This window comes from Dipodomys merriami, unplaced genomic scaffold, assembly GCF_024711535.1.
Source record: "Dipodomys merriami isolate MVZ:Mamm:240054 unplaced genomic scaffold, mDipMer1.0.p SCAF_22, whole genome shotgun sequence".
Classification (NCBI taxonomy): Eukaryota; Metazoa; Chordata; class Mammalia; order Rodentia; family Heteromyidae; genus Dipodomys; species Dipodomys merriami.
The window spans coordinates 19,826,713-19,854,339 of NW_027203604.1; the positions used below are offsets into that span (position 1 = coordinate 19,826,713).

The following is a 27,627-nucleotide window of genomic DNA, read 5'->3' on the forward strand; positions in this document are numbered from 1 at the left end:
TAGCTGGAGCTCTGGAAGCCACTGCCGGCGCAATTGCAAAATTGCTCTGCGTGGGGGAAGTCGAGAGCCAGACATCAGAATTCCACGTGCTTGGCAAATTGATTTCGGCCCAGAGCTCTGCAGCTATTCAATAAAAGTCCTATTAAACCATTGTATGTAATGAACAATCCAGAGCAAATCTAATATTTTCAGTGGATAATTATTTTTAACATCCTCCGGGTCGCCGTCAGTGGATCTCTCGGGTGTTTACGGCTTGTGTCCAAGCAGGCTGGGCTTGCCCAGCCATCATTTGGCCTCCAGCTCCAGGCAGCCGGGTGCCTGGATAGCTCCCTGTGGCTCAGCTCAAACCCAGTCCTGCTTGGGGTGGGGGTGCGAGTCCAGGGGTCTCCCCCAATGTCCTGTATATAGTGGGTTATCTGGAAAATTCTGTTGGATTGGCCGGAACTATTTGAAGTGGATGAGAGGAAGCTCGGAAAGTTCTAGAATGACAGGTGCATTGGGAAAGTTTACATCACCTGAGATGGTAGAGTAGGGAAATTGGGGTCCTGTGCAGTACAGCAGCTGATGAGGAGGTGGAGGGGAAGGGCTCGCTCACTTTACTTCTTGTGAACCGAGAACCACCTTGTTGGCACCCAAGCGGGCTTACCTCTGCCGTCAGCACACTCAGTTCATGGGGAGGTGAGGCCTGTCACACTGATGGTGCCTCTTGATTTTAGTCTCCCTTCCTGACCTTGAGCATCTCAAGGGCAAGGTCTGCACATTCATTTTTCCATTAAGTAGCGATTGGCCGAAGGTCTGTGCCAGGCTGCACCTGAACTCAACCAGGTTGAGTTCAGTGCCTACTATTAAGCAGGCACTTAATAGTATAGCAGGATCTACATGCCATGTAACATGGTGCTCTTCAAGGTTAGGCCCTTGGTGTTGGAGGAGAGAGGGGTCAAGGGTGAGTGACTGAGTGATTGAATGGGAGCAGGAATGGGTGGAGATGATGGGTAGATGGACAAATGACTGTGTGGATGGATAGATCGATGGATGGATGGATCAGATAGAGCAATGGGTAGGAGGGATGGATGATTAGATGGATGGATAGATGGATGACAGAGCAATTAGGTAGGTGGATTTTGTGGATGGGTGTTGGAATAGATGAGTGGGTATAGGGGGATGGGTAGATGGATGGTAATTGGAAGCCATGGTAGAAGGTGATTGAGGATGGGTGGATGGATGGATGGATGGATGGATGGATGGATGGATGGATGGATGGATGGATGGATGGATGGATGGATGGATGGTATTAATTCCCTTTCTATGTAAATCAAAAACAGTCCTAGCCATTTTTTTTTAAGCCTTAAGCCAGGTACTGGTGGCTCATGCCTATAATCCTAGCTACTCAGGAGGCTGAGATCTGAGGATTACAGTTCAAAGCCAACTCAGTCAGACTCTTTTTTTTTTTTTTTTAATTGGTTGTGGGGTTTGAACTCTGGCCTTGGCCCTGACCCTCAACTCTTCAGCTTAAGGCTAGCGCTCTACCATTTGAACCACAGCACCACTTCTGGTTTTCTGGTAGTTAATTGGAGATAAGAGTCTCACAGACTTTCTTTTTTTGGGGGGGGTTCGGTCGTGGGGCCTGAACTCTGGGCCTGGGCACTGTCCCTCAGCTCTTCAGCTCAAGGCTAGCTCTCTACCACTTGAGCCACAGCGCCACTTCCAGCTTTTTTCTTTTTGCTTATGTGGTGCTGAGGAATTGAACCCAGGGCCTCATGCATGCAAGGCAAGCGCTCTACCACTTAGCCACCTTCCCAGCCCACCAGCTTAAATTTCTAATGCAATTCAAGGATAGCAAGGTAAGACTACTAGACCTAGAGTTACAACATTTGAGGCTTGACTTCCTGGTTTTGACCTTGGCCAAGTCAGCTGACCTCCCAGCACCTCTGTCACCTCATAGGATGAGCTGAGAATTGAAAACAGCATTTGTATATAAGAATAAACTAACTCGGGCTAGGAATGTGGCTTAATGGTAGAGTGCTTGCCTAGCATGCATGAAGCCCTGGGTTCAATTCCTCAGTACCACATACACAGAAAAAGCTGGAAGTGGTACTGTGGCTCAAGTGATAGAGTGTTGGGCTTGAGCACAAGAAAGCTTAGGGACAGCACCCAGGCCCTGAGTTCAAGCCCCATAACCACCACCACCAACAACAACAACCAAAGGATAAAATAACTCTAGCCAAGCATAGTAGTACCTATCTATAGTTTAAATAGTTGTGCGGAAGAGATAGGCAAATCACAATCTGAGGACAGGACAGGCAAAAATGGGAGACCTTATCTGAAACACTCAAACAGCAAAGGTTCTGGGAGCATGCCTACAGGGGTAGAGTTCTGGATGAGCAAGTGCAGGGCCCAAAGTTCAGATCCCAGGACTGCTAGCTATATATATCAACCAACCAACTCATCCGCTCTTGCTAGTTTGTGTGTGTGTGTGTGTGTGTGTGTGTGTTTTTAAACTGCACAAAAATTGCCCAGCGTATACAGTAATCATACAATATTTACGTGTATACGGTAGAACTTAAATTATCAAGGTATTTTCTGCAGCTCTCTCCCCCTGGAAAACTTGGCCCGGATGTTCATTGAGTTTCCCTAACGTTCTATCAATTTAATGCAATAATTTCTTAAACGAAGCTGACACGGAGCCAGGTGGCCAGGAGGTTGGCCGTGTTGGTGTGGGAGGCCTGAGGAGGGAACCCAAGGAGGCTGTGGGAGACAGCACCCCGCCACCCCCTTCACCGATATCTGCACAGCCATTCCCCCACCCTGTGCCAGGACTGAGTTAAGGGGCAACCTAAGTGTCTTCTGCTTCTCGCTCTGGACCTCCTCTTCTCGTCTATCTCCTGGGCCAGTCCTGACATTCTTGGTTTCCTGGGCTCAGCGAAATGACACCCACTTGTCACCTCATGTTTGATACCCCCAAATAGCTTACGTCACCAGTTGTATTATGGGATTGATCACACATGAAGATCACATGTGTGATCTTCCTGAGCTCGTTTCTCTTCCATTGCTCCGTGTGTTCATCCTCACGCCTGCACCACAGTCTCGGCTCCTGTAGCTTGAAGTAAGTTTTGTGGTTGGGCAATGTGAGTCCTCCAGCTTTATTTTTCTTATTCAAGATGTTTTTTTGTGTTTGGGACCCCTTTCATTTCCATATGAATCTCAGGAGCCATCTGCCAATTTCTACAATGAAAGCAGCTGGGCTTTTAATGGGCATCACACTGAATCAGAAATCAACTCGGTGGCTATTGCTGCGACAGTATTAAGTTTTCAGCCCAGGAAAGACTTGCATTTCATTTCTTCTCTTTCAAACAATGTTTTCAGGTTCTTAACAAACAAGTTTTAACCCTCTTTTGCTGAGCTTACTCCTTTGAGTATCACATTCTTTTTTTATTATTTCAGTGCAATTGCAACTAGGGTTGTTTGTCTCCATTTCACTTTCAGATCGTGGGCTGCCAGTGTAGAGAAAGACAATTGATTGTTGCATATTGATCACACGTGGCGCAGCCTTGCAGAACCCGGTGTGTTCCACACCCTCACCTTAGCCTTGTTCTCTGAACAGTCTCCATCCGTAGAGGTAGTTTTAACACCTTGGGAGGCATTCCTCCTCTGGGGCCTTGCCCTGCCCGCTCTGGTTTATCTGCAGGTAGGAGGTGGTGGGAAAGATGAAGAAGCCAGGGCCCATACCCCCTTGCGTTGTGTGGTATGAGCTGGGCACTCTGTCCCCCTAGGAGGGGGAACAGAGTATACCACTCCTTTGGTGGCTTTAAATGGCTGAAGTAAGGGAATGAAGGAGCCAATGAGACCAGCCGGCAGCACCGCCCAGCTCCCCAGCCTGCACACAGGTTTCCTGCTATTTGAGCTGGAGTCTGCGTGGGTCAGGTCACACGGTGGGGGAAGGGGAGGCAGATGAGAGATGAAATAGAGGATAGCAGTTTCCCTCTCCCCTTTCCCCCCCTCCCCCAATCCCAGCACCTTCAGACACCAGCTATGGTGGAAGGCTGCTCAGAAAGACAGTGAGCATTAGGGCCAGTTTTTTTCTTTTCTTTTTTTGCTTCATTGTACCAGAACTGGGTCTTGAATTCAGGGCCCTGTGCTCTCACTTGGCTTTTCTGCTCAAGGCTGGAGCTATACCACTTTAACCCACAGCTCCACCTCCAACTTTTTCCTGCTTCATTGGAGAGAAATGTTGTGGACTTTCCTGCCTGGACTGGCTTTGGATCTCAGATCTCAGCCTCCTGAGTAGCTAGGATTACAGCTGTGAGCCACCAGTGCCCAGCCTGTTTTCTTACCTATCTTGTTGTTCTCCTGTTTGCCATGGCCTAAGCCATGTCTCATCTGTGTGGCTTATACCCGTGGCCGCCCCTCACATCCGTGGCACTGTCTCCTGGCCCTCTGCTGTCCTGTCACAACTGTCACCCCCTGCTAGGTTTCCAGGGTTCTGCTCCACATTCAGTAAGGCCACACCTTGTCCACACAGCCCTGTACGGAGCACAGAATGTGCTTGGGGGTCAGCGTCCACTGTGAAAGCCGGGTGGCAGATTGCATGGGGCTACAGAAGCTGTGAAGGAATGCTTCCAGCAGCTTCCACCAGAAGTCTCAGCCGATTTACCCAGGTGTGCTGCACACGTGAGCCCCACGGACAAAGCCACCTGTCCACACTGCGGGACTCTCCATGTGCATTGCGAGGCCCCTTCCATGCCCGCCTTCCATGTGCAGCGCTATAAGCAGATCCCTGTGTTCTGAGATTTTGAGTAAAATGCCGTCCAGTAGACACCTGCCTTAACTCATTGCGAAAAGAACCCAACTCTAGTGTGCATGGCCCCTGCTGACGGGCTGACCATGGATGGACCCAAGCCCCATGGACTTTCCTGTCCAGCCCAGAAGGGGAGACCGCTGGGAACCTTGCCAAGGGAGCCTGGTGATCACCATGGAGCGCCAGGCATGGGTGGCAAGGGGGTGAGGGGGGCAGAGGCTATAGCCGGCCAGAGGTGCTCACGTACCAACCCAAACTCAGGGGTTGGGACAGAGTTTCATGCTTGGCATTTCATAGATTTGAAGTGAGACTCCTGAGTTCTTCACCCCGCCCTGCAGGCAGCAGTGGAGGCTGGGAGGGCAGTGAACTTACAGAGGGACTTGGGGGAGATGCTTCCTCTGCAGGTCCTGGGGCGAGGCAGCAGAGATGGGGGGGGGGGGGGCGGGTGGCTATGGCATGCTGTAGGCTTTCAAGGAATCTGGGTCTCCAGGCAGGGCCTGGCTCAGTGGCCCTGGCACTAGGGTGATCCCCCGTGGAGTGGGAGTGGCCACAGCTGAGCTGAGGATCAAGGGAACATTCCAGAAGGCGCCTTCCAGGCTGAGTGGAAATTACTGGCGTATGCTGGGAACAGGGAGTGACTGGGTGTGGCCGCAGTGAGCGGTGAACCCGAACAAGAGGCTGGTCCCTCGGTAGGACCAGCTCCCCACAGCCAGGGGCACCCCCACGGCACCCCGTCCTTGCTGTGTCTCCCAGCTGGCTCTGTGGGATGGGGACAGTATGTGGCCCACATGGGCGCGTGAAGGAGCCGCCATGTCTAACCTGGGACTTTGCCTTCAGGCCTTCTCCAGCCTCTTGGGTGGAGCTGCCAGGCCAGGCTGTGGCTGGCACTGGGCAGAGCAGGGCGGGACAGGGACGAGGAATGAGGGACAGTCCTGAGGTGGCTTCCTGGTTGTCTGTGCAGTGCTCGGCGGGAGGCCTGTCTGGGGAGGAGGCCATGGCAGGGCTGTCACCTCTGGGAGCTGTGGGAGCCCTGTCTCATGCCCCGCCCCATCCCGTCCCGGCTGGAGGCTCTGGGGGCCTCGGGGTATCTGTGGAGCTGGGGGGCTAGCTTGGCCAGGACTTCCTGAGTATTGAGAAAGGCCCCCACCAATACCAAGGCTGGTCCTAGGGCCTGGGCTGAGGGTCAGGCCCTGGGATCCTCCAATCCTTCCAGAAAGTTTTGACCATCTCAAGAGGCCAGAGGACCTCATGGGGCAGAAACTCAGCCCACACAGAGAGCCAAGTGTCAGCATCTGAGAAACCTCACTGCCCGCCTGCTGTGAGCCAGCTCTGCTCACCGGGCCAACCCCATACCATGGGATGGGACTTGAACTTGTAAAAGGGCAAGGGAGAAAGACCTTTCCTGGGACTATTGTCACGAAGAACAACCAACTAGGTCACTCAGACATCAGAACTGCTTGTCCCCAGTCCTGGAATGACAGCAGTGAGGTATGGGCACGGCTGGTACCCCCTGGGGACCCAGGAAGCCCCTGGCCCACGCCATGTGTACTGCCTCTGGTGGCCTCTGGCTGGCTGGCTTCCCCTTTAGGGTTATAAAGTCATGTTGTACAGGACCCACAGAAGCGACTTTCCCCTAGCCTGATTGCCTTCAGTGATCGTTTCTACATAATGTCACCTTCTCAGTTACTGGGTCACGACTACAATACTATGTCGTTGGGGAAGAAGGCCAGCCTACCACAAGGTCCCCCCGGGGCCATTCATAAAAGCACCACCCAGAGCCCCAAGCCCAGATGGGAGTGAGGGGGGCTGGGCCAGGGCCCCTAGACCCCATCCTTTGCCACTGGTGGGGAGCTACCCTCTGGTCCTTAATCCGAGTCCCTGACCAGCCATGAGCTGGGTAGATCAGCCTTGTAGTGGGCTTCGGGATCCTGGGGCGCACTGCACACACCCCAGCAGCCCCTCCGATGTCTCACACCTGCAAGTGTGGGAATGAGGCACCATTGAAGTAGCATCAGGAAGACGGTTCTCAGGATTTGCAATAGCTTCTGGGGGCGGGGGAAAGGATGGGGGACATATTAGTAGAAGAAAGCTCAATTCCAATTTTTCTGTACGATTTTATTTCAAATACAGACCTTAAAGGGCTTTATTGAGATAGTTCAGCCATATAAAGTCTGCAGTTCATTGGCTTTTTGTATACTTAACAAAGTTGTGCAACGCTCACCACAAACAACTGTAGGACGTTTTCATCACCTCAAAAGGAACCCTCATCACTCTTAGCTGGCATCCTCCAACCAGCCCACTACATTTCTGATGGAGCCTTGCCAGCCACGGGGCTGTGCCCGCCCCTACCTCCTCCCACTTGCTTCCATTCAGTGGCGGGGGGGGGGGGGGAGACAGGAGGCTATTTTGCTCTTTGACACAGGATCTCACTAGACCAGGCTGGCCTGGAACTCTCTATCTTCCCACCTCAGCCTCTCAAGGGTTGGGGTTACAGGTGTATGCTACCACACCCAGTTTCCAACTATATGTTTAAGTTAGGAAAAAAAAAAAGTGAAGAGCTGGGCACTGGTGGCTCACACCTATAATCCTAGCTACTCAGGAGGCTGAGCTCTGAGGATCACAGTTCAAAGCCAGCCCAGACAGGAAAGTTCGTGAGACTTCTCCCCAATAAACCACCAGAAAACTGGAAATGGCGCTGTGGCTCAACTAGTGGAGTGCTCACTAGCCTTGAGCTGAAGACAGTGCCCGGGCCCAGAGTTCAAGCCCCATGACTGACCAAAATAAAAAAAAGTGAAGAGACATAGAGACCAGACAGTATGACTGGTTCCAGTTAACAGCAGATGTATGGTTTTAATTTTCTTCTCTAATTTTTTTGTATTTTTATATAATGAGTAGAGGTCGCTTCATAATCAGGGAGGGGGATTTTATTTTAAAAATAAAGACGGCCCATGTCACCCGCTCCTCCACAGCTCCCCCTCCCTAATTAAGTGGCTCCTCTTGGGCCTTAGTGAGTGATGGGCTGCTGTCTCATCCTTTGCTTCTTAAATGGCATTGGAGCCAGCCAGCCTTGGGCTGTGTGCGGCAGGAGGAAGACAGTTCCTCGCCCCGAGCTGGGGTGGACTTGGGGTACCTCAGATGTGAAAGGTGACCCCTGCTCTTGGCGATTATGTTACACAGTTTAAAAGTTGCAAGGTCATCCAGCCACTGGAAACTGTTGGGACGAGTGTCCACTGTTGGGGCAGGGCCACACCGGGGACCCAGCGCCACCTGGTCAGCTACCTAACAAGACACACAGGTCCTGGTCACTGCCCTAGACACCCCCCTTCCAGCAGTAGCCTTCTTACCTCCTGTGTCTCACAGCCCAGTCAACAGTATGTCCTCACTTCCATAGCTCCAGTGTGTGGCCATGCTGCCTCCATCACGGGTTCTTCATGGATATGGGAAATGCCTAACATGCCCGTGTGTATGTCCTGCCTGCCCCCAATGGGGCCCCTTGGCTTTCATGAAATAATTCTTCCTCTTCTTTTAATAATTCCTCCTCCCTCCTTCCCTCCCTCCCTCCTTTTCCTCCTCCTCTTCTTTCTTTTTCTTTTCTTTTTTTTTGCCAGTCCTGGGGCTTGAACTCAGGGCCTGGGCACTGTCCCTGAGCCTTGTTGTGCTTAAGGCTAGCACTCTACCACCTGAGCCATAGCACTACTTCTGGCTTTTTCTGTGTATGTGGTACAGAGGAATCAAACCCAGGGCTTCGTGCATGCAAAGCAAGCACTCTACCACTAAGCCATATTCTCAGCCCTTCTTCTGCTTTCTTCTCTCTTCTTCATCTTCGTGCTGTTACTGGGGCTTGAACTCGGGACCTCGCAGCTTGGCTTTTTTGCCAAGGTTTATGAGTCCCCATTTGAGCCATATGTCCAATTCTGGCTTTCTGGTGGTTAATTGGAAATAAGAGTCTCTTATGTCTGCCCTTTTCTCTTATGAGACCAAAAGCATTTTCCTTCTTGGCAGTCATCAACTTTTTCATCATGGATAACTTTGAACCACAATCCTCAGAACTCAGCTTCCTGAGTAGCAAAGATTATAGATGTGAGCCACTATTGCCCAGCTGCTTCATGAAATTCTTAAGCCGATCTCAGAACCCTCAGATTGAATGAAGCACTTTGCTCTGGGCGTGAGCTTTGGCTCTCGCCCGGTCACCCTGGCCAACTGCTCGCGAGGGCTGTGCTCCTGGCCGGTGGTCACGGCCCGGGTTCAGTGCCTGGCTAACACACAGACTCCCCCGAGGGTGCTGAGCTGGTGGGGTGGCACTACCAGCTCCACCCACTGTCTCCTCTTCCTGAGCCTGCAGACGGGTGGGAGGCGCCCACGAGGAGACCCGGGCTCGCTTTGCTGTGGGATTCACTCGCTACCTAATGACTTTTAAATTACCCCTTGACAAACGCTGAGTGCCTGGTTTTTCTTTTCTCTCTTGCAGATTGATGCACTAAGTAAAAGAAGCAAAGAGGCGGAGGCAGCCTTCCTCAACGTCTACAAGAGACTGATTGATGTTCCAGGTAAGCTGGGCTCTGGCCAGCCTGCTGCCAGGGTACCATGTCCCCTCTGGCTTCCATGAGCTGTCCAAGCCGCCCCCTCTCCCCTACCTGGAGCAGGGAAGAGGGGAGTGCCCACAGCCTTTGCAAATATGGAAAGCCAGAGCATCCGTTCAAGGATGCTCTACAAATACAGAAACCCCGGTCTCTACAATACGGCGTGTGTCAGGGAGCCGCCTCCGGCTGCTGAGGCCGCCTGCAGGGTGCAGGCACCAGTGGAGCTCCTGCAGTGCCTCACCCAGGAGCAATGGCCTTGGCACAAGTCTTTCAGTTAAGGGTAAAAGCTGATAGCAAACTCTGCCAACGAGGAGACTGTCTCCATTCCTCTCCCACTGTGGTTGGATATTTGCCCTGATGAGCCATCCAGAGATCCTGCCCTGGGCTTGTGAAGGGGTCACAGTGGTGTTCCTTCCCTCTTGGGATCTGTTTTCTTATCTGTGAAGTAGAAGGTTTCTTTGCTCTAACTTTTTTGTCTCCTAAGGTGCTTATCCAGCTCTTGGTACTAAATTTTGGACTTTTGATTTTTCCTTAAGAGTTTGTATGTGACTAGAGGTTTCCTGAACACTGAGGGAGGCTTCTCTAAGGTGAATGGATTCCGTTGTTTGGTGCTCAGGGTTCGTTGGTGCCCCTGGTAACAGCAGCTCGGTAGGTGGCGTTTGCCTTGTCTGATTTGCAAGGTAGTGTTTGGGAGCTTTCTCTCTGAACTGTGGCAGTCAGTCCACAGTGACTCACTCAAGGCCTGGAGGATTCCTGGGAAAAGTGGAGCCTGGGCTTTGATCCCCGGAGTATTTTCGTCTTCCAGAGCATTCATTCTTTCATGAGCCGATTCTGTGGGTTCTGTTCTGGAAGGTTCTGCTCTGTGAAGAGTCACCGTCTTTCCTTGCCTGGGCTGGCTTTGAACCTCAATCCTCAGATCTCAACCTCCAGAGTAGCTAGGATTACAGGTGTGAGCCACTGGCACTCAGCATTGCAGTTCCTTCTTAAAAGGTCAGGTTGGTCTAGAGCTCTCCCCTAGTGGCACTTCTTAGCTGATTAACCATTAGACAGGTTATTAGTTAAGTCTTCTATGATTCTTTTCTCTGTGTGTGTGTGTGTGTTGGTCATGGGACTTGAACTCAGGGCCTCAGTGCTGTCTGTGAGCTTTTTTTTTCCCCCCCTTTCTGCTCAAGGCTAGCACTCTACCACTTTGAGACACGGCTCCACTCCCAGGTTTTAGTTGGTTAATTGGAAATAAGAGTCTCATGGCCTTTCCTGCTCTAGCTGGCTTCAAACCATGATCCTCAGATCCCAGCCTCCTGAGTAGCTAGGATTGCAGGCATGAGCCACTGCACCTGGCTTCTCCAATTTTTTTCTGTCTTAATTCCCACAGATCCCACAGAGGTCGTTTTTTTTTGCCATCCATATCCCTCTGCACCCATGTGTACACGTCATTTTATAGAATTTTGATCCTGATTTGGGTATTTATTTATATCTGCCTTTTTCTCATATGAAACCAAAAACATATTTACCTTCATAATTATCATTTGGGACTGGGACATCCAAAATCACTGTTTAACTAAGATGGTAGGAGCGGCTAAACCTGATGTTTCTTGTAATACCAAAGTTGAGGAGAATGCACCTCAGCCCTTGCTGCCTGACCCTCGTCTCCTACCAGTGCTTCTGCTGGGTAGTTGTGTGCAGGTACACGAGCCACAGCTGTGGCTGGAGCACTCTACCTGTGTTTGGGAGTCTGACAGTGGTCCAGATGAGGTAATCTTGTGGCCAGACTTACAGGAAGGGCCTGGTCAATAGCTGCACATTTACCAACCACCCCTGGCTGGGCAGGGCCAACTGGCGTCCCTGTCTGCGAGCTTCAGACTCCAGAAGCACTCTGGTGTGTTGGGCTCTGGTTGAATAGTAACTGCTCATGTGATCTTGTAGCCCAAGGAAGCCTGCTGGTCCACCCGACTCCAATCAGGAGCCTGGTGGGGAGCAGGACTCAGAAAGGGAGCCTACAAGAGGCTATGCCCGCCCACCTCACCTGTCTGGGAAGCTGCTGGCCTTCTTCGTTTGTTACATTAGAAATCTAACCCCAGGCCTTGTGCTTGCTATGCAAGCACTCTACTACTTGACCCACACTCCCTGACCTTGGGTTTATATTTTGTCTTTGAGATAGGGTCTTGCCAACTTTGCCCAGACTAGATTCAGAATTGAGATCCCCTTCCACCCCTCCTGTACTTCCCAGGATGAAAGGTGTGTGCCACCATGCCCAGTTTTGTTTTCTTTTTTCTTTTTTTGGGGGGGTCTGGTCGTGGGACCTGAACTCTGGGCCTGGGCGCTGTCCCTCAGCTCTTCAGCTCAAGGCTAGCGCTCTACCACTTGAGCCACAGTGCCACTTTCGGCTTTTTTCTTTTTGCTTATGTGGTGCTGAGGAATCGAACCCAGGGCCTCAAGCATGCAAGGCAAGCGCTCTCCCACTGAGCCACCTTCTCAGCCCTGTTTTCTTTTTTCTTGGCTGTTGGTCCCCCTGGATAGACTTCCTCAAGGGCAGAGCCTTGCCCTGTGCTCGGAGCCTGGCACACACATGTCAGGCCTCCTGCAGTTAGCCTGGGTATCCAGGATTGCCTCCCGAGCTCCCCTGGGGGGACCCATGGGAACCTGCTTCTGCCGGTTTGCCTTCCTCCTGCATCCTTGCCTTAGTCAGTGGCCTGCTGGAGCACCAGTGGCCTATGCTAGGACAGAGGTCACACTGCCCATTTGCTCCAGAACATTTTGGATTTCACTTACTCTGCCCGGCTCCTGCAGCTACCCTGCAGCTCTGCTCCGGACACAGGCCCAGGCTGGCTTCCCTCTCTCTGGCCTTCTCCCTGCTCTCCTGCTCCCTGTGCAACCCAGGCTGGCCTTGAGCCTCTGATCTCCTGCCTCAAATGCTGGGATTACAAATGGATGCCACCACACCTGCTCTCCCTCTCTGACGACTCGTTATAGGTTGGCTAATGACATTCTGATTGGCAGGTAGTCGCACAGGTGACAGTGGTCCCAGGTGTGTGGCTTACCCAGTGATGTCACTGTGGTCTTCACATGAGTGGACTTTGTGGCACATGCAGAGTCCAAAGCCCCATGTGGCCCACTGTGGCCCAGCTGTGTCTCCCCCAGCTTGGCAGAGACGGAGACAGTGCAGTCTCCTCCTTCATGGTTTCCCTAGGATCACCCAGTCAGCAGGAGTGCCATGGAGATTTGCCAAATGACAGCATAAATGAGTGGATCGAATCATATCTTCAACAGGTGGTCTGAGTTAGACCTCAGGTGTTCATTGTTCACAGGAAACCATGATCCCCAGGTTGGCCCCTCCCACGGAGGACAAGCATCCCGGGCCTGGGAGCTATAGACAGCTTGTCAGCTGCAAGGATGCACGTGCAGTGGTAGCTCTCTGAACTCCCGTTCTGATTTGGTGTCATCTAGAGATTCCCGTGGTTGCACGGTCTTCCTGTGGCACTCGGCGTCTGGGCCTGGTCCCTCCCGAGGACCTGTTCCAGACAGATGGGATTGTGAGCAGCTATGCGTGCCTGGTCCAACAGCTGTCAGGCTGGCATCTGGGTGAGGGCTCTCCCCGTCCTCCAGGCTGTCCCCCTCCGGCCTCTCCCTCACATCTCACTTGTGCGCCCCACTCCTCCTCACTCTCCCAGATCCAGGGGCATTCTTTCAGAACTCCTCCGTGTGAAAGATCTGACCAGATACTCAAACACATGGTAGTGAAGATAGCCCCCATGCACCGGGCACACCGCTAGCCTGCGGCACACTCTTCATTCCTCAGTCAATTTGGAGAGCATTTCAGAGCCACTATCAGAAATGCCCTGCATCAACCCAGCCCTGCTATTTTCCCAAACCTCATGCTCCTTACCTCTTATCGCTAGGGGTGCCTGAGGAACCCCCTTCTCCCACTGCTGCTGTGTGTTGAGAACAGACCCTGCCCCCTCACACTTTCCCTGGGCCAGCCTTCCGAGATCCTCCTATCCACCTCCCACATGGCAGGGATTACAGGTATATGCTACCATGCCTGAACCTTGTCTTGGGTTTTAAGCAGGGACATGGCATGACCAGATCTGTGGATCAAAAGGGTCATCCTGACTACAGGTTAGACAAGGGATTAAAAAGGGGTCCAAGGTGGGGGAGGAAGGGCAGGATGGGGGGGTGGGAAGAAATAGGACACTTGGTTTGGGGCAGTTGAATTCTATTTAGGAGGAAGGATAGACTCAGTTGGAACGAAGAGGTAAAGGACTTTAAGAGATAGGTCAGATCTGCCTGGGCTCAGCTAAGTCTGCTCTTTTCTCATCTGAAAAAGAATATTTGCTCACTAGGCTTCATTTGGTTTAAAACACTAAAAAAAAAGGCCAATGGAAATGTGGAGAAATGTCTAATTCTGCCCCTCCCTCGTGGAAGATGACGTGAGGATTCACAAGGAAACCATTCTATGTCCAGGTTTGGATGGCATCGCTGTCCACTTCACACTGGCAGTGTCCACAACCTGGTCCAGGTGCGGTTTGTGGGGCCACACTAGTGCTGACATGCCCCACACTCCCCCGCAGCCCCAGGTCTGCACATCCCAAGGACAGCCCAGGACTCAGCCGGCCTCCTCCTGCCCCTCACATCCAGCGCAGTGCCAGGGCACTGCACAGTCAAAGCCTGGGCAGAGCAGCGGGGACCCTGCACAGTCCCACACCCCACGTCACCGTCTGTCCTGCAGCACAGCCCTCTGGAGAGCTGCAACTGCTCCAGGACTTCTGGCCCCTGGGAGCTGCCATTCTCCTGGGCTCAGAGCAAAGTTAGGGTGGAATGCATAATCTGCCAGCCATTAACCTCTCTGGGTGACTCCTCTCTTCTTGTTCTCAGAGTTTTGACAATGGGGATGTGTTTATTTCCCCAGCAGGGAGGGGACAGCGTAAACCAATACAGTAATCATCTTGTGATCTAAGTTTCTGAATGGCATGGCAGGTACCAGCCGAGTCACTTGACTATTTGCAAGAGACATAGATGTGTGTAAGACAGGACTGTGATATCTCTGTCCCAGAAACATCTCAGTAACAGTAGGGTTTTGTTTGGGGGGCAGGGATGAGTGGGTTGGGTGTGTGCCAGTACTGGCACTTGAACTCAGGGCTTGGATGCTGTCCCTTTGCTTTTTGCTTAAGGCTGGTTCTCTGCCACTTGAACCACAGCTCTACTTTCAGCTTTTGGGCACCACGAAGATAAAAGTCTCCTAGACTTCCCTAACCAGGCTGGCTTTGAACCTGGATCTTTAGATCTCAGCCTCCTGAGTAGCTGGGATTACAGGCATGAGCCACCAGCATCTAACAAGTCTTTCTTTTTTGGGGGGCGGGGTGGGGGGAGGTTGGTTAAGGGGCTTGAACTTAGGGCCTGGACACTGTCCCTGAACTCTTTGTTCCAAGGCTAGCACTCTACCACTTTGAGTCACAGTGCCACTTACTGTTTTTTGTGGTTAATTGGAGATTAGAGTCTCACGGACTTTTCCTGCCTGGGCTGGCTTCAAATTGCGATCCTCAGATCTCAGCCTTCTGAGTAGCTAGGATTACAAGTGCCCAGTTGCAGCAATCACTTTTAAGGAACGAGTTCTTAGGAGAAAAGGACACAGTTGGCAGCGCCACTGCCTTGCGTTGCTGCCACACTGCTTGCTGTCGCTCGGATCATGGGAAGAATTCTGGCTGCATGTGGCTGTGTGATTCCTGTGTGAGAATCCTGTTTGACTCCTGGCTCCTGTGCACTTTGCCTCCTCTAGACGCAAACCTTCACAGCCTAAAGCCATGCTGGAAGTGTGTGCTTTACGTCTGATGTCTTAGGGAACGTTTTACTGCTGATGTGAAATGGTCACTAACTAAGGGAACATGGAGCTTGAACCCATGGTGTCATGACCGACTGTCGCCTGATTTCCATGGCACACCGGCCCATGGTGTGGACATCCAAGCCAAAGGCCAGGAGACTGGCTTAGCAGAGCCCCTGGTAGGCCATTGTGTTTCCAGAACTCCAAGGCCTGGTTCAGGTTCAGAAAGCCCCTTCCCCTGGGGAGAGTCCCATCCTGGGAGTGCAGGAGGAGAGGGGGGCTCTCATCTTTTGGAGAAGTCCGTTTTAAGGGCGCCATGAGTAGAGCAGCACTCCAGTCCCCTGCCTGTTACTTTCTGGCAGGGACTCACCACGAGCTAAAATTAGAAAACGCTGTCCTCTCGCTCTTCCTCTTCCCTGTCTGCCCCTGCTCGGCCTCCCGTTCAGAACCTTCCAGTTCAGTTACAAAGCATGCTCCAGAACTGTGGGAATGTGGCTGCTCCAGCCTGGTCGCAGGGCACTCCAGTCCGTGTGTTCCAGGTCTCCTGGTGTTGGCATGCCAGACCCGGTGCCCCTGGGCCTCCAGGGAGTCCTGTGTGACTGCAGTGGCCGAGCAGGCGCCCGCTCACACGCCCAGTATGCCCTCGTACAGTGTTTGCATTTAGTGTTAAGGATCAACCCAGACACCGAAACAGGGCACAAAGGGGACCAGGGCTGCGCCCCAAAGCAAAGGCCAGTGCATTGCACACAGATGCGCAGCTGCCTCTGCCTCCCTGGGGCTTCTGGGCCTGGAGCAGATCCCCAGGTCTCAGGGAACAAGGGACAGTCCTGAGTGGCAGCTACTCCCTGCCTGGCCTCCCAGGAAATCGGAGACCAGGCAGTTTCTCCACCTGCCCTGACCAGATTAGCCAGCAGCCCCAGACCTGGTGGGGTGCACAGTTTGCTGGCTATTACTGTGGAAGAATGCAATATCTGTGTCCCTGCCACCAGCTTCCCCCTGCAGCCCCCCTGCCCCAGGCCACAGATGACGGTGCTGGGAGTGGAACTCCGGGTGACTCGGGGAACTCTCCCCGGGGTGCGTGGTCCCCATGTCACCATGGCTGGGGTGGTCCTGGCACTGGGTATCCAGGCAGCCCTTCATCAGTCGCTCATCACCATGCTAATTGCTGTATGACTAATTATGCCCTGAATTCCAGTTGATTTTCTTAATGAGACAGCTGGGTTAATTATGTAATCGTATGATTACATTAGCCTAGAGTGCCCAGGCTAAAAGTAGCGTCTGGCGCACTGTGATGTCATGGCCAGGGCCGTCCGCACAAGGGGCACATTCATCGCCGGGCTGGTGGCACTGCAAGCTCTGCCAACACGGGCTTTGGGTTTGTTAAGATGGGGCCTCTGGGCCCACTTGATGTGAAGTCAGGCTGGTCCCCACAGGGTCGCCTGCCACCATCTCCATGCCTCCCCCAGCTTAGCATAGCCTCAGCCAGAGCAGAGCCGCGCTGTGCCCACCCTGCCAGGCCCCTCTGCCTGCCCCTCTTGCACTTCATGGGGCATGCCAGCTTCCTAGGATCCAGCCAGGGGACCCCAGGCCAGACACTGGTGCCAGAGAGTCCCAGAGGACCAAATGCCTGGGTTGACAAGAGCGTGCAGTCACATGCCCACCCCACATCTTGCCCCTGCCACCAGGGATGCCCACAGGGGTCCAGTCCCTAGTGGATCCCTACAGGGATCATTTGCAGACCCTCTCCGCTGCCAGACCCCCTTCTCGGCTCCTGGTATGCACATGCAACTCTGCCAGTGAGACTTCTAAAACTCCCATAAGCTCAGGACCACCAGCGTGCACACAGGCGCACACGCACACACACACACACACACACATACACACACATCACCTCTACCCTCCAGGACTGTGTGTGATGTCACCACACATGCAGGGCACCTTGGCCACCCTCACAGCTGTCAGTCTTCTCATGCTCTTCACACCTGAGGGGCCCTCTGTCAGTGAGTCCTTGTCACCCAGCCCTTCACACTGGCACAGCCCCTGACTTGCCTGGCTCTGCCCTGCCCCCCCCCGCCTCCCTGCACCCTCCTAGCACCCCACCGGCCCAGAGCACTGTCCATACCAGCGATTGCCCGCTGCCCCAGGCCATGGCGCCCAGGGGAAGGAGCTATGGGCTTCCAGTCCCAGTGTGTATCTATATGATGCACGTGTGTAATTATAGTTGTAATCTAAGTTCTATATCATTCTAAAAACAGATGAAGGAGGCTGAGAAAGATTAATAAGGAATTAGAATATTTTATTAACAGCACAGAAATTTTTTTGCTCTCTTTGGGAAAAAATACATACATGCATGCTCGTGATTTTGAGGTGCTGGGGCAAGTGTGTGTCTGATCTCTCTGAGCCTTACCTCCACCCCCAAATTATATGTTAAATTCACATTATTGAGGGGTCATGCCCACATTGAATATAGTGTTTGATAAGGTGAAGACGGGAGAATGGGGTCACCTTTCACGGTCCCTGGTGACCCCAAGCCCTGGCACCAGTGACCTTTCTGCAGTGGGGGTGGGATTTGCTTGTTCTGTGTGCTGTGCACAGGGGTTTGCCTAGGCAGACCTCCCTGACCCAGTGAGACGCCGCTGAGCCTACTGACCAGCCTGGCTTTGCCACTTGGCACCAGAGTTGTGTCTGTTTTCCTTCTGATCACCTGGCCTGCCTGGATCCCTCCCTGGCACCCCATGAGCCTTGGTGCGATTGTGAAGTCAAGGGCATTCATGGGGCTATGGGAGGATGTCACCCTCCCCCTGTGGTGTCTGGACGCCCTTCCCTGCATGGAGAGGCCAATGGCCACCCCAGCCATGTTTGCTGGACACAGATTTCTCTGGTTTGGGGTCATTGTGAAGGAAGCACAACAAGCCTTCGTGGGCTGTTATTGTGTGTACATGGCCTGCTGTCCACAGGCACCTGAGACTGGGATTTTCCCTAGGGTGTCCACACATGAGGCTGGTAAGAAATACCACACCATCACATCATTTCACAAAGTCCTTTTGCCATTAGATCCTTCTGCAAGGAACAGGAGCAGTCCAGTTGGTCCATGTCCCCAACACCGACTGGCACTGCCAAGTTTTAGGAGTCCTCGTGACTGTGCGTGTCTTCCCTGTGGTTTGAGTTTAGGTTTCCTGATCATCAGTTCTGCTAGGTAGTTAGTGCTTCACATATCTCCAGCCTTCTGCTGGGTCTTAGAGTGTGAGACAGGGTCTCAGGCAGAAAAGTCTTGAGACTGCAAGAAACTATCAAACCAGACTGGAGGTGCGCATGGCTCAAGCGGTAGAGCATCAGCCACAAGCAAGATTTTTTTCATTTTGAACGTCTGTAGAATTTTTGGTGGGTTCCTACTCCATGTTCTGATCTTGGGGTTTTTTTTGTTTTTTGTCAACTGGGGGGCTTGAACTCTGGGCCTGGGCACTGTCCCTCAGCTCTTCAGCTCAAGGCTAGTGCTCTACCACTTTTAGCCACAGAGCCATTTCCAGTTTTCTGGTGGTTCATTGGAGATAAAAGTCTCACGGGCTTTCTTGACTGGGCTGGCTTTGAACCCTGATCCTCAGATCTCAGCCTCCTGAGTAGCTAGGATTACAGGTGTGAGCCACCAGCACCCAACTAGGACATTTTTTTATTCTTTGCTGGTCAAAGAATGTGCTTTGTATGACTTTGGTTCTGTGAAATTTCTCTAGTCTCATATTAGTTCTGTGTGTTTGGCCCACAGGCAGGGCACAGGCACAGGCCCTGGGACATTGGCCTGGGTGCTTCCTCATGCTCTCCCAGTCTCTTGCTATCTTAATGTTAGGTTTTTATATCTCATTGTGCTAGTGATTACCAAAAAGGGAGTTTTGAATCTAACAGCTGTGCCTGGCTTCTGCCTTTGAACTAGAACGTTAGCTCGTTTACATTTAGTGTAATTGTGGATAGTGTTCTAGTGAAGTCAGCGTTGAACTCTGTAAAGTCTCTTGTCTCAATTTCTGTTTGTCTTGAGTTTTTTGTTGTGTTGATTATATTTTTCCTACTTTCTTTTCACTGAATTATTTTTTTTGGAGGGGGTTGGGGCCAGTCATGGGCTTTGCTGAAGGCTAGTGCCCTAACACTTTGAGCCACAGCGCCACTTCTGGTTTTCTGGTGGTTCATTGGAGATAAGGCTTTTCTGTTGCGCTGGCTTTGAACTATGATCCTCACATCTCAGCCACCTGAGTAGCTAGGATGACAGGCATGAGTCAATGGTACAGTATTGAGTACTTTTTTATTTTATCTAATCTTCTCCCTGTCTGTGTTTGGCTTCTGTGGTTACCTCTGGGTGGGAAGCAGGCATGTCTATAGTGTCATGCCAGTTTTCTGTGTACGCTGGGTTATGGCAGCTTCTGTCAGATGTTACCTCTCACAGCCACACACCTGTCACCTGTCAGTATCTGCTGCCACTTAGGCTTCAGAGAGCCCCCGTCCATTAAGGAAAGGAAAACTGGGGCAACTGTGTCTTTTTACCCCTTGGTTCCCAATTTCCGGTCTCCACCCCATCCATGGATTTCCTGAGCACTTTGTGTCGTGGGCACCAGAAGTGAATCCCATTCGCTTTTGATTTGGGCTTTGTTGGGTACGAAATTACCAGTGGAGTTTTTGGGGTGGGAATGAGGGAATTGATTTTTCTGTGCCAGGACTAATTTTGGCAAAGAGACCTGGTCTCTCCTACCTTTATAAACTTAACTTTTTTGCTTGGCCATTTCTGATTTTAAATTCTTATTCTTGTTCTTAGCCATTTGGTTTTGCTTCTTGGTTCAGTCTTTCTGCGTTTTTATTCAGACTGTTTCTATGACTGTCTTTGAATTCACTGACCTTTAAATCTGCAGTGTATCTTCTGTCGGTAGGCCAATTTGCTGGGGTTTTTTTCATTTCAGATATTGCATTTTAAGCTGTAGAATTCATTCGATTCTTCATTTGCCAAATCCTCCCCTTATTACAAGTATGTAGACTTTTATTTAAATCATTGAGCAAGCTTTAACGCTGTCTTAAGTGTTTTCTGTTGGTTTTGGTTTTGGTTTCTTTGCTGATACTGGGGCTTGAACTCTCACTCATTTAGCTCATTTGCTCACAGCTGGCAATCTACAACTTGAATCACACATCCTGCCCTGCCTTTTGGCGGTTATTTTGGAGATGGAATTTGCCTGAATTTTTCTGAGTTGACCTTTAGTCATCTATGATCCTCCAGATCTCAGCCTCCTAAGTAACTAGGATCACAGGTGTGAGCCACCAATGCCTGGCTTATACTTTCATTATATTGACTGACCCACACCTATTTCCTGTTTCCAATGTAAAACTTTGTGAATGTTAGCATCTGGATTTTGTTGTTTCTTGAGTTTGTTCAGGTAAATGGTTAATTATTGGCAGACAGCATGATGATTCCAAGGTTTGTTTCAGTGTTTTGTGATGGTTCTGGGCTGTACCCCCTGCCTTGCCCCCCTTTGGGGCAGAACCAAGCCTCTTGCTTGGCAGATGCTCTTCCACTTGAGCCATGACCCCTGCTTTAGTTACTTTTTTTAGTAGCATTCTGCCCCTGTCGTCCAGGCTAGCCTGGACTGGAGTCCTGCTGCTCCTGCTCCCCGCTTCTTTGAGGCTGACTCCTGATGGTGTGGCCTGGGGTTCCCCCAGAGCCTCTCCCCAAGCAGAATGTTGTTCAGTAAATCAGCACTTGAACAGTCAGTGTCATTGAGTTGGCTGCCTTTTGGGAAGGCTCACTCTTCATTATGGTTTTGCATACCTGTTTGCATGGCTGGCTCCTGACACGCAATGTGCCCTCCCGCCTCCATGGGGTATCTGGAATTAATGAGATCGTGCCCTGTGGCCTTAGCAAAGATACTAAAGAAATGCAGGTGATGCTATTTGTTGTTGGTGGTAATTATCATCTTTGAGTCTTGTGTCACACCTCAGAGTATGTCTCAAGACTAAACTATGAAGTGATCATAAAACATTGCCGATTTACCACATGGGACTGGAGGAGGCTGGGAGGGGGTTCTGGACTTTGGGTGTGCCTCTTGGACACCTGGCTGTGTTCTGTGATGCCTCTTCTCTGATTGGAGGTTCTGCACGCTGTCTGACCTGACATTGCTTGAGTGGGGCCTAAATAGGGCTAGAAATCATTAATGCGACAGCGAAAGAGCTGTGACTTTCCCCAGATCCACAGGCAGGCTGGATCTGGAACACCGAAATTCATTGTTTTGGTCTCTGGCCCAAACATGCTAGAGCCATTACATCGCCATGTGGTAATTAGCTGTTCCTTTAATACACGTAATAAAAAATTAAGCCTAAGAGATGCTTTAGCAAGGCCTTTTTCATATCCCAAAACAATACTCAAACGCACTGGGCCTTCAGTCCCCCAGCCGTGCAGAGACCAAATCACAGGCAGAGCTCGCGGGCATGTTTGAATGCTCAGCTCCTCATGCTGGGACCAGATTTGCTGCTTTGGCATTAACCTTTAATTGTGTTAAATTAAATATAGACGCCATAATGAATAATGAGGAGATTGCCAGAATTTTCACTAAGAGAATGGTGCTCTGGCAATTTGATCATTTGTGCGTTACTTCCACGTGTCATTGGTTCCACACAGAATCAAGGGAGGGAAGCTGTGGTTTTCTCCCAAAGCAGACCTAGTGGGTCCTAGCTAGACGTTGGTGCCTTCTGCCTGTAATCCCAGCTACTCAGGAGGCTGACACCTGGGGATAAGAGGACCTGATGAGCCATTTGCTCATTTCTTTGCAGCCATTTGCCTGGCATGAAGCCGTGAAGGGAGAAAAGGACAAAGTTTCCTAAGAAGATGTAGAGAGAGAGAGAGAGAGAGAGAGAGAGAGAGAGAGAGAGAGAGTGTGTGTGTGTGTGTGTGTGTGTGTGTGCGCGCGCGCGCAGCCATTTGCCTGGCATGAAGAAGATGTAGAGTGTGTGTGTGTGTGTGTGTGTGTGTGTGTGTGCGTGCGCGCAGCCATTTGCCTGGCATGAAGCCGTGAAGGGAGAAAAGGACAGAAAGTTTCCTAAGAAGATGTGTGTGTGTGTGTGTGTGTGTGTGTGTGTGTGTGTGTGTGTGTGTGTGTGTGTGTGTGTGTGTGTGTGTGTGTGTGTGTGTGTGTGTGTGTGTGTGTGTGCGCGCGCACGCCAGTCCTGGGGCTCAAACTCAGGGCCTAAGTGCTATCCTTGAGCTTTGTGCTCAAGGCTGGCCCTCTACCACTTAAGCCACAGTGCCACTTCTGGCTTTTTGATGATTCATGGAAAATAAAAGTCTCATGGACTTTTTTACCTTGGCTGGCTTTGAACCAGGATCCTCAGATCTCCAACTTCTGACTAGCTATGATGACAGGCTTAAGCCACTGGTGCCAGTAGGAAGACAGTGAAATTTATTTAAAAGGAGGAGGAAGACAAACACTGCACCTTGTTCTCAGAAGTCTGTCTTTTTGTTATTACCACTCACAGTTTAGAAGAACAATCTCCCCCAAAATAGCTTCTAAAATCAACTTGAACATAAATATTTGAGTACTGATTCAGATCACCCTGAAAAGCCAGGAATGAGAAAGAGAAACCGTCAGTGGCTGTGGACGCAGGTGGAGATGGGGGCTAGCAGTGGGGGCTCGGCTGATGGACTGGGTGGGTGCTGGTGGTGACGCTCCGGGCTGGGGCTGCTGCTGCGGCTGCGGCTCCAGCATGGGTCCCACCCAGGTCCTGGGGCCGCCTCTTATAAACTCTGCACAGACAGCGCCATGTCTAACAATCTCCTGGCTCCTGGTGGACACGCCTGCCGAGCCACTGTAGCCCCGTTCCTCCCTTGCTTCCAGGAACCTAGGGTGGTCTGAAAAATTAATGACTCTAGCATGGGAAAATGGAAGAGCGCACTTGAATATAAACCCGTGTTGAGGCTCCTTGTGGTGTTTCACATTCCCCGACAGCAGACAAACTCTGTGTCCATCTCCCAAGTGAGGCTGGCGCCTGGCTGGAAACACACTCAGTGGCCCTGCTCAGCCCGTGGGCTCTCCTCTCACAGTGTCCAGCAGGTGGACTGTCACCGCCTTGTCGGCTGCAGGAGGAAAGAGGAAGGTCCAGCTGAGGCAGAGGGACATTTTATGTCTGTCTGCCTTTTTCTGGGAAGCCCCTGCCACGTGTGCAGTTGCCATGAGTTCAAATCCAGTGTTAAAAGGCCAGGCATGGTAGCACAGCCTGTTATCCCAGCTGTTTGGGAAACAGGAGTGGGAGGACCACAATCTAAGAGGCTATCTAAACACAAAATAAAGAAAAATGAGAAAGGAGCTGAAGGTGTGGTTTGAGAGGAATAATGCCTGCCTGATGAGCTCAGGGCCCTGAGTTCAAAGCCCAGAACCACCAGAACTGCTCCAGTGCTAAGCAGGGAAATCTCACAGACGTGTTAACATGGATAGGTGTCCTGTTCCCTTGGCCTCGGCCTCTCAGGCCTGTCTCTTATGTCCTTCTGCTCTCGGTGTTGTCATCTGGAACTCTGGGTGCCCAGACATGCTTTTGTGGGCTCTGCAATCTTGGGGTTCACAGCCACTCACCCTGGCTTTTCCTGGCACCTTTCAACAGCAGGATATGGTAGACTGGGCTTAGATATGCCAAAGATTCAGTTGACCCTATAGGCCTTGGATGATAGCCCCTTGGAGCTGGCAGGCTTGAGTCTGTATTCCCACGCTCAGCCAGGGAACCCTGGGCCTGGCCCTGCATCCCCTAAGTCACAGCTCCCCTCCTATCACATGATTCCTTCCCAATGTTGGCCAGAAGATGTCCCATGCTCTCAAGCCTCCTTGGTTTCCAGCCTAGAATGACTGGAGCTTGGGCCCATGGGCAGCTCAGGAACCAAGGAGGATGAGCCAGGGAGGGCTCCCTCCCTTGCCAGCCAAGTTTCTCTTAGTAGCAAATCCCTGTGGATCCAGGGCTGTCTCCAACCCCTTTTCCATATGTGAGGATGCTGGGAAGAGTCGTTTCTCTGTCAAGCAGCCAGGACCCTGGGCTTCGAGGCCCCAGGGCGGCCTGCGGGAGGTGACTTCCCGGGCCTGCAGGAGGCGTCCCCCAGGACTCTGTCTGGGCATGGGTTGGTGTCCCAAGAGGGCTGACATGTGCCCTCCTGCCCTGCAGATCCCGTGCCAGCTCTGGACCTAGGGCAACAGCTACAGCTCAAAGTACAACGCCTGCACGACATCGAGACAGAGAACCAGAAACTTCGGGAAACACTTGAAGAGTACAACAAGGAATTTGCTGGAGTCAAGAACCAAGGTTGGTGGACCCTGTGCGCCTCACCCAGCCCCTGGCTCTTGCTTTCTTTCTTTCTTTAATTGCCTTTCCCATTCTGTTGGGACTAGCTCTTAATTGTCAGCCACGTCATGAACCTGGGTGGGGTGAGAGGCAGAGTTGTTAAAGAGAGATAATGATAATGCTAAGCACTGAGAAGTCAAACTTTTGCCTCCACACAATAGTTACATGGGATTTTATTGCCCTCCGTGGAGGCTGATCAGGATTCTTTGAAAATCCCTCCCGGACTGTCACGTGGTTAAGTCTGCCTCTTAAAAGGCTGGTGTGTTGCCTGCGGGCGACACCTGTCAGGGAGCCAGCCCCTGATCAAAGGGTCACACACACACACAGAGTCATTCAATAATTGCTGCGGATCCATTAAGGCCCAGACTAGACGCATCCTCCTTCCCAGCCGGCTTCACCTACTCATTAGGGAATCTCATGAAAGCACGCAGCCTGTCTTCTCCCGGCAGAGAGGGCAAAGGTGGCCTGGCTCATCCCCTCACACTGCACCAAAGGCCATGTCTCCAGAACCCCCGGGCTACCCAGCTCCTTTGTCCAGGGGAAAGCTTGCGGTCGGTCTGACTGCCCTTGAGCCTAGCCTGGGTGTTCTCCTTGGAGACCTGTGGGCAGGAGGCCAGTGGAGGGCGTGGCACTGGCTGGCTCGCTCCTCCCTGGGCTTCCATTTAACCTGCTCGGAGGACAGATGAGAAACAGCAGGAAACGCCCTACAACATTAAGGGGCTGCCCATGGAAGGATCCAGAAAGAGGAGGAAGATGTAGAAAGAGCCGGCCCAGGTGCAGAGTTGCTGTGGACTAGCCCCCAGCCATCAGGGGTTGAGCAAGGAGGATGGGGAGATGGCCAGTGTACTACCCAGGGACTCAAAGGACAGTGCTGTCCTGCTGAGTGCTGGGCTCAAGCTGGTATTCTTCTATACCTTCTCTCCCTGGAGAGAAGGTCTTCAGGGTCTTCAGAAAGAGCCCAGCAGCGACAGTCCAGGCACCTAGCAGGTTGTCTGAGAGGGAGCCACGTCTGCTCTGCATTTTCTGTAGTTGGAGGTCCGTGGGGGAGGCCATGGGCTACGTGTGCCTCTTTCCCTTCACCCTGCATGCCCCGCTTCCATTGCTGGAGCCCCACTGGTCCTGACCAGCAAGCATGTGTGGGACAATCTCTCTCAGAGGCCTCTTGGGTTTTTGTTTTTGTCAGTCATGGGGCCTGAACTCTGGGCCTGGGCGCTGTCCCTCAGCTCTTCAGCTCAAGGCTAGTGCTCTACCACTTGAGCCACAGCACCACTTGCAGCTTTTTCTGCTTATGTGGTGCTGAGGAATCAAACCCAGGGCCTCATGCATGCAAGGCAAGCACTCTACCACTGAGCCACCTTCCCAGCCCCTCTTGGGGGTTTTATGCAACAAAACCTACAGCAAGACCTAGAAACAGAAGCCCTAGAAGACCCCTCCTCCCCCAGCAAATATATCCTTTTGCCAGAAATTTTTCTTCCTTTAGGCCTTCCAGGCCTCCAGGCTCCTGTGTGGGAAGGGCAGTGGACGTGGCTTATTTTCAGCATGGCAGTCGTGCAGGTGGTTAAGAAGGTAGAGCAGAGAGTTTCTTCCACATTGTGGGCTGTGGACCTCATAATGATGGGTTTGGGGTATACCTAGCAAGTGCCTTATCCTTTCTGCCACCTCCTGCATGTGGCAGGGAACATGGGAGGCCGATGTGACCCCATCTGCTGAGATGTCCCAGAAGGAACAAAGTACGGGTGTGGCACTGAGGGGCCCCAAGTGCTGTGGAGACAAGTGTCCACACAGGCACCAGGACCAGGGCCTCGGAAGAGTGCTGCTGGCGCCACAGTCTGACATGGTCCTGTCCAAGGATGCCGGGAGCCTCACACCACCCAGTCTGGGTGTCCCCACACCTGCTTCCAAGGCCCGGCAGGGCTGATGGTTTTAACTCTGCCTTCTCACCCGAGAGCCCTCAAATTCCACCCAATGGGAAAGGCCAGTTGCTTTGCTTAACGAAGCCCTGAGCTTGATCGCCACGCTGCGTGGGCTCTGGGTCTCCTGCTCCTGCCCACAAATGTTGGTGGGAGTGCACAGGGTGGCCCTCAGGTCCAAGGCCATAGCTCTGCCAGCTGCCCAGCCCCCACCCCAGCTGCCCCTGAGTCCCCACTGGCTCATAGCCAGGCCAGACACCGCTCAGCCCTGGGTCCTGTGCAGGTCCCAGTGGGGCTCCACTCCCCTCGCTGCACCTACTCGGGTGATCTCAGTTGGAGGAACTAGCGGCTGGAGCGGAAGTGCCGTGGTTGGGGGCGTGGCTCCCTCCTAGGGCCCTTGGCCACCAGCATGGCAGACTCGCTGCAGGCCCAGGTGGGTTCACTGCAGGCCCCAGTGCTCGGGCTGTGCTCCGGGCACGTCCAGGTCCAGGTCACCCACCCACACCCAGCAGAGTCCCTAGCCAGGGCCTGGGTCCCCCAGCACTCAAGCCTCAGGGTGGATCCCCAGCCAGAAGGAGGTGACACTTGAATCACTCAGTGCCCACATTTTCCTCCCTGCATGGCAAGGTCCAGAGACAGTTGATTCCACTCCAAAAACTGCTTATTCACAGTGAATCGCCCTCCTTCCTTCCCAGCAGTGTCCTGAGTGCTGCCCAGGCTCCATCTGGCATGGGTGGGGGGAGGTGGGAGGCTCCACGGATGCAGATCCACAGACACTGCCCATGGAGCAGCTCAAGTTAAAGCGTGCGCCCGTCCCCTAGGTTGGGATCTGGTTCCTCCCAGGGCAGAGCCGCCCACCTGACTGTCCTCCCTCCCTTCCTGCGCAGAGGTGACCATCAAAGCGCTGAGGGAAAAGATCCGAGAGTACGAGCAGACAGTGAGGAGTCAGGCAGAGACCATCGCACTTGAGCGCGGGCAGAAGCTGCAGGATGACTTCGCTGAGAGGGAGAGGTGAGCGCAGCCCGGCCACCAGCATGCACCCTCCCAGCTGTGGACAGGCCCAGTGGCCGCCCCCAGCTTGAGAGCTGAAGCACCTTTTGATATTCAGCATCATGCACGCATGCATGCACGCATGCACAGAACATGGTGGTTTAATTTACTATTATCTCTTTCTATTCCTACAGG

The 27,627-nt window shown here is 52.3% G+C and overlaps 1 protein-coding gene across 10 annotated transcripts in view; it reads left to right on the plus strand.

Annotated features, from left to right (window-relative positions):
* Cux1 (cut like homeobox 1) overlaps window positions 1–27,627 on the plus strand; it is a 257,137-nt gene that overhangs the window by 133,057 nt on the left and 96,453 nt on the right. For all 10 annotated transcript variants that reach the window (XM_070033571.1, XM_070033572.1, XM_070033573.1 and 7 more), the window contains exons 4-6: window positions 9,264–9,342; window positions 24,356–24,493; window positions 27,330–27,453. In XM_070033571.1, the coding sequence (XP_069889672.1) occupies window positions 9,264–9,342; window positions 24,356–24,493; window positions 27,330–27,453 (341 nt within the window). The remainder of the gene's footprint in view (window positions 1–9,263; window positions 9,343–24,355; window positions 24,494–27,329; window positions 27,454–27,627) is intronic.